Source organism: Dreissena polymorpha, chromosome 13 (genome assembly GCF_020536995.1).
Source record: "Dreissena polymorpha isolate Duluth1 chromosome 13, UMN_Dpol_1.0, whole genome shotgun sequence".
Lineage (NCBI taxonomy): Eukaryota > Metazoa > Mollusca > Bivalvia > Myida > Dreissenidae > Dreissena > Dreissena polymorpha.
In genome coordinates, this window is record NC_068367.1 from 73562877 (window position 1) to 73575207 (window position 12331).

General features: G+C 34.0%; 2 protein-coding genes across 4 annotated transcripts in view; one reads left to right on the forward strand and one right to left on the reverse strand.

Moving 5' to 3' along the window:
• LOC127854904 (uncharacterized) overlaps nt 1-12331 on the reverse strand; it is a 200061-nt gene that overhangs the window by 72596 nt on the left and 115134 nt on the right. The gene's annotated exons all lie outside the window — the stretch shown is intronic.
• On the forward strand, nt 487-8916 carry LOC127854903 (tyrosinase-like protein). The gene is made up of 5 exons (XM_052390008.1): nt 487-541; nt 4725-5078; nt 5669-5815; nt 7451-7554; nt 7679-8916. The coding sequence occupies exons 1-5, from the start codon at nt 527-529 to the stop codon at nt 8541-8543; spliced, it is 1485 nt and encodes a 494-aa protein (XP_052245968.1). The 5' UTR covers nt 487-526; the 3' UTR covers nt 8544-8916.

A 12331-nucleotide genomic window follows, 5' to 3' on the forward strand; every position in this document is an offset into this window, starting at 1 on the left:
GTGTGAAGTTCGAGAAGCCTTTCAACCATTTTAACCGTTCCAGATTACCCTAACTTTAATAATGTTTATTCTATGCATTAAGTAATTTGAAATGTATTGTCCTGTGTTTTATAAGCCATCAGGTTCCCCTCTATGACATGTTTATAAGAATCAGAAGTCTTCTATTATGTCTGAACTTTCATGATTCATAAATTATATAAATATCTAAAAATGCCGTTACTAATTGTTATATAAATTATTTACGGATCAAAAGTCTGAAAAGACTAAATTTAACGAATTCATAGAATTAAAAAAAAAAAGATACATATGTATTTCTTCATGTCATTTACAATGTTACATGTTTAGATAGATGCCATAATTGCAAAAAAAGAAGACATATCCAACATGGCTACGCCACTTGATTGTGGGAAAATGGGGCGTTTACAGTGATGTGTTCAGTATATATAAAGTCCTTCGCCCAACCTTACACTTCAAATTGTAGTCGTTTGGAAAAGAAACAACTCAACACAATATCTCGTCTATTGTTATGGACGCGTTTCAAGTAAGTGTTTTTTTTTAATTTACTGATAGCAAAGCGAATAATAATACTAATAGGGAATATGTGAGCATACATTTCTTGTGGAAGCAAAGTTAAATAAAATTTATAATATGGAGAAGGGTTTTGGTGGGGAGTGTTAAACAAAATATGAACTTGAAATCCAATATAAAATACAATCAACGACAGCACCAAAACATAAGTTCTCTGCCGAAGCATATGATCATTTATAGCAACAAGTTTAAGAAACACGACCCCCGACTCGGATAATACCAAAGTCGGATTAGAACTACTTAAATAAGCCTTGTTCTGAGAAAATTGGGCAAAATGCATGTGCGTAAAGTGTCGTCCCAGATTAGCCTGTGCAGTTCGCACAGGCTAATCAGGGACGGCACTTTCCACTTTAATGGTATTTTTCGTTTAAAGGAAGTCCCTTTTTACCGAAAATCTAGTTTAAGCGGAAAGTGTCGGAAATACAGATTTTGGCATGTATTGAAGCTTGTCATTAAATGCTTTAAATGCTTTATACTGATACATTTAAACATTTGAACTATAAATCTCCAGTAAAAAACAAGAATACAATTTTTAAAAAGGGAAAAAAATAACCTTCAACAGGACTCGAACCACCGACCCCTGGATTCCTAAAGTCCTGGAGTAAAAAAGCCTCCCGCCCAAACCACTCGACCATCCACGCTCATATTTAGAGCGGATGTATTGTTTAGCTATATAAGCAATACTCGTAATGTCCCAAAATATCGAATCGCGTCTATACGACGCTTTATCTGTTGGACGGCCCCTTTAATAAAGACAAAGAGCATATATGTTATTTAAAGTTTTATTTAAATATAAGTAATAGACATAGAACTTTGCCGCTATTACGCGCAAAATTAACACGAGTTTCATACAAAAGTATTACAAATCTGTAAATCGCAGTTTTGATCCCCGGTCTAGTAACATAAATTGTGTGGTCATTGATCATACAATCTTTTTGCTCCCACTATTATCTGCTGCAAGTAGGGCGGTTTTCAAATATTGGTATAGGTATTGAGATTGTATGTTAAACCAGCTGGCCAACAAAAAAGTGTAAGTTGGTTAGTTGGTTTACTGACCGCAGTTAGGTGACTAAAATACTGTTGAACGATGAAAAACAAAACTAAACCAACTAACAAACAAAATCATACATTAGAGCGCTGAGTTTTTGTAATTGACACTTGACCACTTGTCCTATGTTCTATTTCTTAGTAGATATCTTCTGTGTGTCTTTGTTAAACTGTGATATAATATTGTGAAATGCATGTTTTAAATTAATAGAGAGTTTGCACAATTTGACCGATATTTGGAGTGTAGATTTGGAGAATTTCGTGCACACAGCAAGGTACATAAAACAATAATTATAATGCCGACCCGCGGCTTTTTTCGGCATACTATTGTGAACTTATTATTATTGTGCATACAATCGATCACATATAGCAAACTTTCGTGTTAATGTATTTTTAAATGATGAATTTACAAATGTCAAACACTGAACAGTTCCCGAAGAAAGGAATTATAAAAACAACTTTTATTTGCTCATGAACAATTAACATTGTGAAGATCATAACTGATATTGATAACAATGTACAACCCTTTGTCACATTGAATTGTTGCTTGAACAAACCCTTTGTCACATTGAATTGTTGCTTGAACAAACCCTTTGTCACATTGAATTGTTGCTTGAACAAAAAAGAAACTTTCCACGGAGGTATCGTATAGTTTTTTCATTGGTTAAAACTAGACTACACACTACACACGTACTACACACATTATTGTACAAACTGTCGTGACTAGACTACACACTACACACGTACTACACACATTATTGTACAAACTGTCGTGATAGTTTTTATTCAAATGTATATCTATCTTGTTTTTCTTTCTCAAAAATTAGAGGCTTCTAAACATTGTTATAGCAAGCGTGTCTTGTATACCAAATGTGATGGCATCTTCAAAGGTATATGCTTGAAAAAGATATCACATTGGACGGTATCCGCTTTACATAAACATAACGGTTCGTATAGTTAATTTCTGGTGCAAATTCATCCAGTCAAATAATATAATCATATAAAATATGTTTAAATTGAAATTCTATGAACGATTCAAAAGTATGAAAATTGTATAAGTACTTGTGGTTTAAATGTAAAGAAACTATTGGATACTTACGGTTAATGATTTAATTAATGATAGCTACTCATTAATGACCTACATATTATTACAATGCATGTTGGAATTCAGACCATGTTTTGTTTATATTCAAAAGAAATTGCGAATTTGTCTTTTAAAACTTTGATTTTTGTCTCTAACATAAGCCAGTGAAACAGGTAGACATATTACTATAGAAATATCTCAGCGCTTATGCACAAAATTTCATTTACGAGATATTGAAGTTGAGTACAATTTTTTTATAATATGCTCAGCACTTCAATTAACTGCGATAATCGTACTCTTATAAATAACCAAGTATGTTAAAACTTGTTGAATTAATAGGTGCTTAAAAATTTAGTAACAATACTTAACAAATGTATAGATAGATTTTTAACACATGTTCCAACTTAACAAATCGTGAATATAGTTGTTTTAATATTAATTGATTAATTCCATTGCATTAAACAGTTCTTTTCTTACACTGTTTTCCTGTATTACGTTTAAATAACTGTTTTTGTCTATGGTTTTTATCCTCTGACATTTCTTTTCAATTAAATAATTAAGTTATGTTAATGAATCATCTGTATTTGATAGTCGAGCATGATTCTAATATTATGTAAGGATATGTTTTAATTAAAAAGCAAGTTTTTTGTACAATGTTTTTAAATAAAATATATTCATCAGGAGTACATCAACACTGTCACTCTGTAACACTCCTTTTAACTATTGAATAACGTTTTTTTTGTAAAATAATTGTTCAATGCTTATGGTTTTTATCCTCATATTTTTCTATAAAATTTTATAATGAAATTATTTTAAATCATCACTAACGGTATACACGTGTGTCTGCTGAAGAAAACCGTAATATTATAGCATATATTTTTTTATTCTAAAGCATGTTTTGACGCATTCAATAGTTAATTTAAATTTATTTATTATCTCTATATACGAGTCGAACAAAACGCTTTATTAAAGTGGCATACTTTGTTATTTGTGAAAAAACAGCACAACATAGTATGGTATGTGTGATAGTCTTACGCGATCAAGATTATATTTAGCTAAATGAAATTGTACACAATGATATGAAGATATCTATTTACAAAGGGTGTAATAAAGTCGCACACACAAGATAAAGTCCATATGTTGTTAAACAATTTGCGAATGACGAAAAACTGTAAAGTTTACGTCAATAAAATATTATGTCTTTCTTTAAAAAAAATATCTACACTTGTTTGTGCCTTGCATTGCGTAGAAGTGCATTGTATTGCATTTTAAAAAGTGGTACGTTAAATTTTAAGAATGCAAATCAGTATGTCGAAGTTAAGTACGCGTTGCCGTGGCAGGTTACACGTCGTAGTTCACGCGATGTTGTTTTGATTGCTAGTCACCGCGGGTTCATTTCTTTACTTTTCTGGGCATATATTAATTAGAATTAATGTTTTATATGATGATTGCGTCTTATTGATCTTTAAAAAATACATTAATTATAACTTAAATGATTATATTTAATGTTTTGTAATACTGCAATTCAAATATCGTAATGAGCGCGAAATGTCGAACATATGTTGTATTTGGATTTCAGATTGCGATTTAGTTAAAAAATACTATTTAATCATTCGTTGATCTTATTTAACATCATAGTGAATAATCATAATTATCTTACATATGAACAGTTTATTTCGTTAAGAGAAAATAGTATGTAGGTTGCTAGTGAATGCAAAATGCTATATTTTAGAATACAGGCATTCCAATAGGGCAATTATACTATAACGTATATTAATCCCCAAGATTATTTATCAGCATAACAAAGAAAGGTTTTTGATGTATTGCAATTATAAACATTGGTAATTTGATTAAGACCGATCACGTGTTATCATATCATCGTTTTTTATATCCCCATTGTTACATAGCATTTATTAAATGTTTCCTATTCTTATTAGAATAAGACGCACGCACAGGAAAATGTGACGGTTCATAAATCGTTATCAAAAAAAGGTCATATTTGCAGAAAATAACGGCGTTCTTGTGTGTATGTGCGATTGCACATGCTTCCCCGCTCGAAACGTTCTTGGCACCAGAACTCACTGACTGTGTCATCAGGCTTTCAGCGTTTGCAAACACCACTGTTCCAAAGGCTTTGGTATCCGTTCTAGACATCAAACAACGGGAAAATGCTGGACGACCGATTGGCTTAGATACAGCGATCGACTACGCTGGCACCGAAGTGCCTATACTGGAGACGCCCGAAGATGTACACATGTATTGTATTAAGCAGTTTATGTGGAAAGAGGAAATTGTGCGTTGGGAGGACTACAACATCACGAATACGGAAAAAGACCTCGTGAACGGCCTTCTTGAATCCGTACGCTAACACGTTTCCGACAGTCTTTAACTTTTACAGTGTAATCAATCATTTCATTAAAAAAACGCTTGCTCTATACACATCTTTTTATTGTATGCATAAATTAAATTATATAAATGATTATTTGTATCCATAAAATACATAGATACTACTAAGGGATTCAGTTGCTTTGACGGATAAATAATACCAGAGTAAATGGCTAATTGCACATGCAGAATTATGATTATTGTTTCATGGTATTTGTTTCATTTTTATAATTAATCATTAAGATCCATTACCGATATATTTACAATGAAACTTATAAATGGAAGTAATATGCGATATATGTTTCATTAATGATACAGCATCATCACAATATACTAATGATTTATCTTGTGTTTATACCACGTATATATTAACTAAACACTCATCATTTCAGACAATACATAAAGAAGAATTTTGTATAATTGAAACAACTTATATTTTATGTTATAAGTACGTTGGATTATCGTTAATCAATTCCGTATGCACGAATAAAAAACTTTCATATATATGTTGTAACAAAAATACATTTATATTAATGTTTAATTTGCTTAAATATCTTCAATAAGATGATGGAACCGACAGGCGTGGAACACTCAAGAAGCAAGCGTCAGTCCGTTACTCCACCGACAGGTCGCCGAACACGACGGGAATATAGACGGTTATCCGACGGAGAAAGAAATGCATTTCATACAGTATTGCAGACGATGAAAACGGTATGACTATTAATTGTTGTAATATTTTTCTACTTCTATCAGGAAAATGTACCATTAAGCAAGTGTCTGTCATTACAACTGCAATAAAACCTGCTACGAATCTATGCTTCCAAATGATAAATCGGAAAAGGGGTTATGCATATTGTAAGATTTTACATGTGTAAAAAACAAGACTGACAACCTATTAACACACCATCAAGTCCAATCAATAGCGTTTAGTTTAATCAATACATTTCATTTTTGGAATTAATTAATAGGTAAACATAACATAACACATGTTGCATGAACATTAATATCAGCACATACATCCCAGCTATGTTATTGTTTAAACAATACATAACCGCGTTGTTCTGAGATGCATAGCGATGATTTGTAAGTGCTGCATAATGCTTCGTTCTCAAATCTCACAAAGATAACGGGATTGTTTGATACTTTTATTTATTGAATTTGATAGTAATTGTTAACTTTGTTGCTGTGTTGTACAGTAAACAATCGAATAATTAAATTGTATATAAATTAGATTTAATTTTTTTTGTTTGCACTTGTGTTTATTGATTTAAATTCGAAGAGGGTATTTTTTCTCCGCAAGTGTGTTTATGATTAATTCTGGTCTAAGCGTGAGGTTCGGCGCAATTTTTGATCATTTTAAACCCATATTTAGTTTTGGTTGACTGTCCAAATGCGGTCAACATATGTATCAGCTTGTTTGCTGTATTTCTATCTTACATGTAATTTCTATGTGGCTAATTATGTACATTTCCAGTTGAGTGATTATTGGTGGGCTATATGTCAGGTCTGGTTCGTTATCAGATTTATGTTGGCGTCAAAAATGATTTGCATTACACGTCCCCCAGCTTTAATATGCTTTCATGTTTAATTAGCTGATACATGCCTTTGAATGTATGTAACTGGAAAATGGATAACTGCCTTTAATAAACAACTTGCGGATGTAGACAACCATTGCTCACTTGATATCATGCTTGCTGGTTTTGTAGCTTATGTTGGACATCCAAAATTGGTTCAAGTCTTAGCTCCTACCCAAAGGCCGAGTAGGTATTACAAAGCATATCTTTAACAAACACGAGACACCAGTACAGTCCACTCTTCGCATGTTATGGAAGTCAACAATAGCAATCTTTATAGGAAGATGTTGGTGTACACAAATCAACCGATAACAAATATTTATTCAGTTCTTCATCTTAATATACACCAAATATTTGTTGTGCTGTCGCCAACAAAGCGGTAAAATATCAGTCCTTTCTGTAATTATTGTCGCATCCTTTCGGCACGATTGGCAATCATTCGACATTTTTGAATCGTTGGTATATTTTGCGTCCTATTATTCTCGTTCGGTTTTGTATCGTCCTGTATACCTTAAAATGTCTTGTGTGACTCAGCGATCACGCTTCATTGATTAGCTCAATTCCAGCCAAAAAGTCTTTAAAAATGCATTTATTGTTTGGGCATTGAGGATGTAGCATTTAAACCATATGTTTAACCCAATCATAATTTGAGATGTATGTTTGATTCAAATAGATCACCACCAAACACTGCTTAAACGTACACAGTCCAATCAATGACATCCTAAATTGCACCCCAGACGATTGTATTAACATGTTTCCTCTTTTGTTACAGAATGACCAGTACAACACGTTCGCAAACTATCACCGGGGTATTGTAACCACATCCGCACACAATGGTCCCAACTTTCTCGGGTGGCACAGAGTATATCTAGCTTTGTAAGGAACAAGAACATAAGATTTTATGAAATTCCCACATTTTAATTTTATTGTTATAGGTATAAGGCTTCTATTACGTATGCAATATCCAGGCATTCCATATTAAGAACTTTGATTGTTACAGGTTCGAGGAGGCAATACGAAGAATTAACAGGCAAGTTTCACTTCCATACTGGGATACCACCCTTGATTTCGATATGGTCAATCCAGCAAACACAATTGTGTTCTCACCGGCGTTCTTTGGAAGAGGTTTAGGACGGGTAACCGATGGGCCGTTCGCAAACTGGGTAACCCCTATAGGTGCGCTGACAAGGAATATTGCTGGCGACAGTACGCTAATGACCAAAGCGAATATCCGAAGTATCTTGACGCGTTGTCGAACAAGTGAAATCACCGTTCCCACTGCGTTAGATCAGTTCAACTTTGAATTGTTCCACAATAGTCCTCATGTTTGGGTTGGTGGACAGATGTCGGGTACGAATACAGCCGCCCACGATCCTGTATTTTTCCTCTTCCACGCATTTATAGACTACGTCTGGGAACTGTTTCGCATCCACCAATTAAGAGACTGTCGAGTCGATCCAAGCTTAGATTACCCACGAGTCACTGGTCAACATGCCTCCAGAAGACAAATGGACATGTTAACAGGTTACCGCAACATTGATGGTTATCGAAGCTACTGGACGCAAAACTGGTATAATTACGAAAGTTCTCCCAGCTGCCCAAATTGTAACTCCCCATATTTAAGATGCGACACGGTCCGCAGCGTGTGCGTGTCCATTGAACGTACGCTTGCTGCCAATGAGCCAGCGTCTGTTTCTGGAATGGCTATGTTTGAAGATGGACAGGCAGTAAACTCAATGGTTTCTCGAGCAAGAGACGAAGTCGCGATGCTGGATATCGGTCCAAGGTTCGAAGGGCTTCCTGCTGAACCGAGGACTCAGATGGGTCAGGCAAGATTGTCCCGGAGCGGAGTTGCTAGTCCATAGAGGACCGTGCCGCAGAATGTTGCGATGAAAAAAGCGCTTACAACACTTTTGATACCTGATCCGTTTGGTATGCTTTGTGGAAAATAATGAATATGTTGTTTTTTATACATACTTTTTCGCTCCAAAAATTCTATAAGTACAAAGTGCTCATTGCATTTGCTAATTAGTTTGAATACGATGCACCTGCGAAAAGCATTGCACGAGATTTAACAGTATTCCCAATCTTGTTCCAATGTCTTAAGAAAATTTAGTCTTCTTGACAGAGCCATTAAACATCGCAACGTTGTCTACTCTCTTTAAAAATTAATAAAACATATGTGGTTCTGTAGTTTTAAATCAGATGTCAAAGAATAAAATAAACATATTATTACTGCATTGCTTTCCTAAGCTTCTAGTGTTGAGTATTTTTATTTGCAATACATATGACCGTAAACGATGAAAATAGGTAATGTTGCCAATCCATCTCGAACTCAAAATGCAAGATTTTCGGTTGACTGTTTGAATTCATTCCGCAGTCCAATTGACCTTAACATCATTCAAGTACATGTTTTAGTTATTACAATATTTGCAAGTAATTTGATAGAGATCGGCATCTTACCTCGCTTTTTTCCATATTAATGTTTATTTCGTTGTTTAGATCCGATGACATAAATGTAACGAGGACAAATCAATGGGATAAGAAATTGTATATTTAGCCATATATAACTGTCCATGATAAATAGCTTTAACCCTTTGCATGCTGGGTAATTTGTCGTCTGCTAAAATGTCGTCTGCTGAATGTTTAAAATTAGCATTTTCTTTAAAAAAAAATCAAAGAATACTATCAGAATAGCAAACAGTTTGGATCCTGATGAGACGCCACGTTCTGTGGCGTCTCATCTGGATCCAAACTGTTTGCAAAGGCCTTCAACATTCTGTTCCAGCGCTTAAAGGGTTAAATAAATGACACCAATTTAGTCTGTCAAAATTTAAAATATATGATTTAATACAAACAGAGGTTTAAAATAAAGGCATTCAACGCAGGAATATCGGTTGAGATGACCTACATGCGTCAGTGAGTGTACTTTTTCTTCCCGAAATGACGTTTTATGATCGGTCTGAAATCCGATGACGTCCTCGTTAAAAATAATAATTAACTTTTAAGTTACAGCTTCAACATAAAATTTCTAATAATATATAATTAACTATTTTCTGGAACATTGAACGTAACACTTAAATTTGTTTAATAACATTTTTGTAAAAGTTAGACATTTGCGTTGTCAAGCCTTTACATTCAAACCAAATTTCACTCGTGTCGAAGGCCTTATGTATTCCTACACTTCATTAACGCAACATGGTATCCAATTACGATTGCCAGGGCAAATAAACCCAGGGCATTTCCAGTTTCAGCATCGGGACAAGGAATCCTTTATGCCAACATAGGGACCTGAGCCAGAGCTGCCCAACAGGGTAAAGGTGGACGCTTTATTTATTATAAAATCCACGCTGCCTAGCGTCTTGATTTCTGAAATGATTTATTCCGACTTTTGAGTCCGTGTATGTACAACCTTGTTCACTTGCTATATTGCATTTGCCATAATATCGAATGGGCTGGGATGATAAAAATAAAGATTTTATTTTAATCATACTTTGAATGCAAAAGATCTGCAGAAGCATCGCGCTTTCATTTCCATATATTTTTTTTAATAAATAAAGTCGCTTACAAACAACTTCATATTATGATGTCATGATTGTACCTGACTACGTCGAATATTTATTTTTAACTCGATTCCATCAATAAACTTTTACCAATGTTAGGTTAGTGCGTTACTGAAGTCAGAGACTGACAGACACGTGAACTGTTGCTATGTTCGGATATTGATACATATGAATGATATATATCTTGATAATTAAAACCGAAACAATCCACAGCGTTACTTCACAATTGTCAGCTCATGTTCAGGTTGAGCAATTCAAAATTTCGAATAGAACAGCAATCATCTTACTTTAGGTGCAGCGTGTCTGCGTTTTGATCATTACAAGCGTCGTGTATTTTAGTGCATCACGCATGAAGATAAAACGTATCACGGTATAAATACTTGGATCGAGACAATAAACTGTTGCAAACGACTCACGTGTAAGTTTGTCCTTACGTGATACAATACTCGTGGTTACGAAAAGGATTTTGATTCAAATATTCAAGCCTTGTTTGGGCACTTTCTATAAATTTAAATGAGTCGCGTTATGAGAAAACTGGGCTTAATGCATGTGCGTAAAGTGTCGTCCCAGATTAGCCTGTGCAGTACGAACAGGCTAATCTGGGACAACACTTTCCGCTTTTATGGTAATTTTAGTTTCAAGAAAGTCCCTCCTTACCGAAAATCAAGTTTAGGCGGAAAATGTCGTCCCTGATTAGCCTGTGCGGACTGTACAGGCTAATCTGAGATGACACTTTACGCACATGCATTATGCCCAGTTTTCTCAGAACGCGGCTTATATTATAAAAACTCCATACATATTTTTTTTTATGATGATTAAACTAGTTTGGTGGCTTACATAAGCGGTGCGCGTTTTCACGGGAACCTACATACGACACAACAATGCAATAAAAGGAAACGAACACGTACTCATTTTCATATTTTCAATAGATAAATGACAGAATCTTGGCTTTATAAAACATTATAAGTCCACGTTTTGCAACACTAGATTCGTGTCAGTACTTTGATCTACTGAGCATGTACTTTAAAAACGTGTGAACTTTAAAAGAGCGTTTACATAGTAAAACTGATTCACCGGTGTTTTGCTGTTTATCGTACTACATCGTGAAGTTCACGTTTTGTAACACTGAAGTCATGTCACTTGTTTGGGTTTTATCAATATGTTTTTATAAAACGTAGGGAGATTTGAATTGTATGTGTTCTTAGAATGATTGACAAACCGTTTTATGCGATTACAAAAAAATAAAGATGTCATATTTATAACGCTGATGTACGCGATATGTTATAATTCATTATATTTAAGCATGAACTAAAATGTGTTGATTACAGTTAACGATTATATATATTTTCATGAGTGTTTTTACAATTATTTGTATTCGTTGCTGATGTATAAATAATAAGATGCTGCGCTAAAATCAATATATATCTTCTCTAAAACAGTTGATTATTTAAGCAAATAAAGTGTTTATTGGTTTGCCACAGTTAGCTTCAAGCTTATAAGTAATTGTTTAATTACTTATTTTTTAATAACTCATTATATGTATGTTTGCCATTCTTTCTCTGATTTTCAGGCAATGTAAAACGAGATTATTCAAAACAATTAAAACGCACATACAACTTGATTATAACACAAAACAAGTATTAAAACGACTTGCAATCTATATATTATGATATTTAATACATACACTTGTTATGGATTTGCTGTAATAATATCAAAACATGATGCAATCGTCGGCTTTCGCTGTCATGTATTATATGATTGCTACTCACATATACATACATACATCTTTCTACTGCACTTGAAACGTCTACTACTTGCAAATGGAATGTCATTGTAATAATTTTTAACTTTCAATTATGCCGTGCGCGAGTAGCATACACATGTCAAGGCAATGGAGCTTGTACCGAACGATTGTTACTTATTGGTAAAAAAATGACAACAATTCACCACTTCATTTCTTTTTAAAGGCATAATTATAATCGTATTTTTTCCCGATCTCAGTTTTATGGTTTTATGTCCAATAGCCATATCCCGAATGAAATATCTTTAAATACATCACTTACCAAATTGATAATCTATGTGGTTGCAAT

Coding starts and splice junctions, on each gene's coding strand:
- LOC127854903 (XM_052390008.1), top strand. Junction 5,816..7,450: donor TATTGCAGACGATGAAAACG/GTATGACTATTA, acceptor CTTTTGTTACAG/AATGACCAGTACAACACGTT. Junction 7,555..7,678: donor CACAGAGTATATCTAGCTTT/GTAAGGAACAAG, acceptor TGATTGTTACAG/GTTCGAGGAGGCAATACGAA.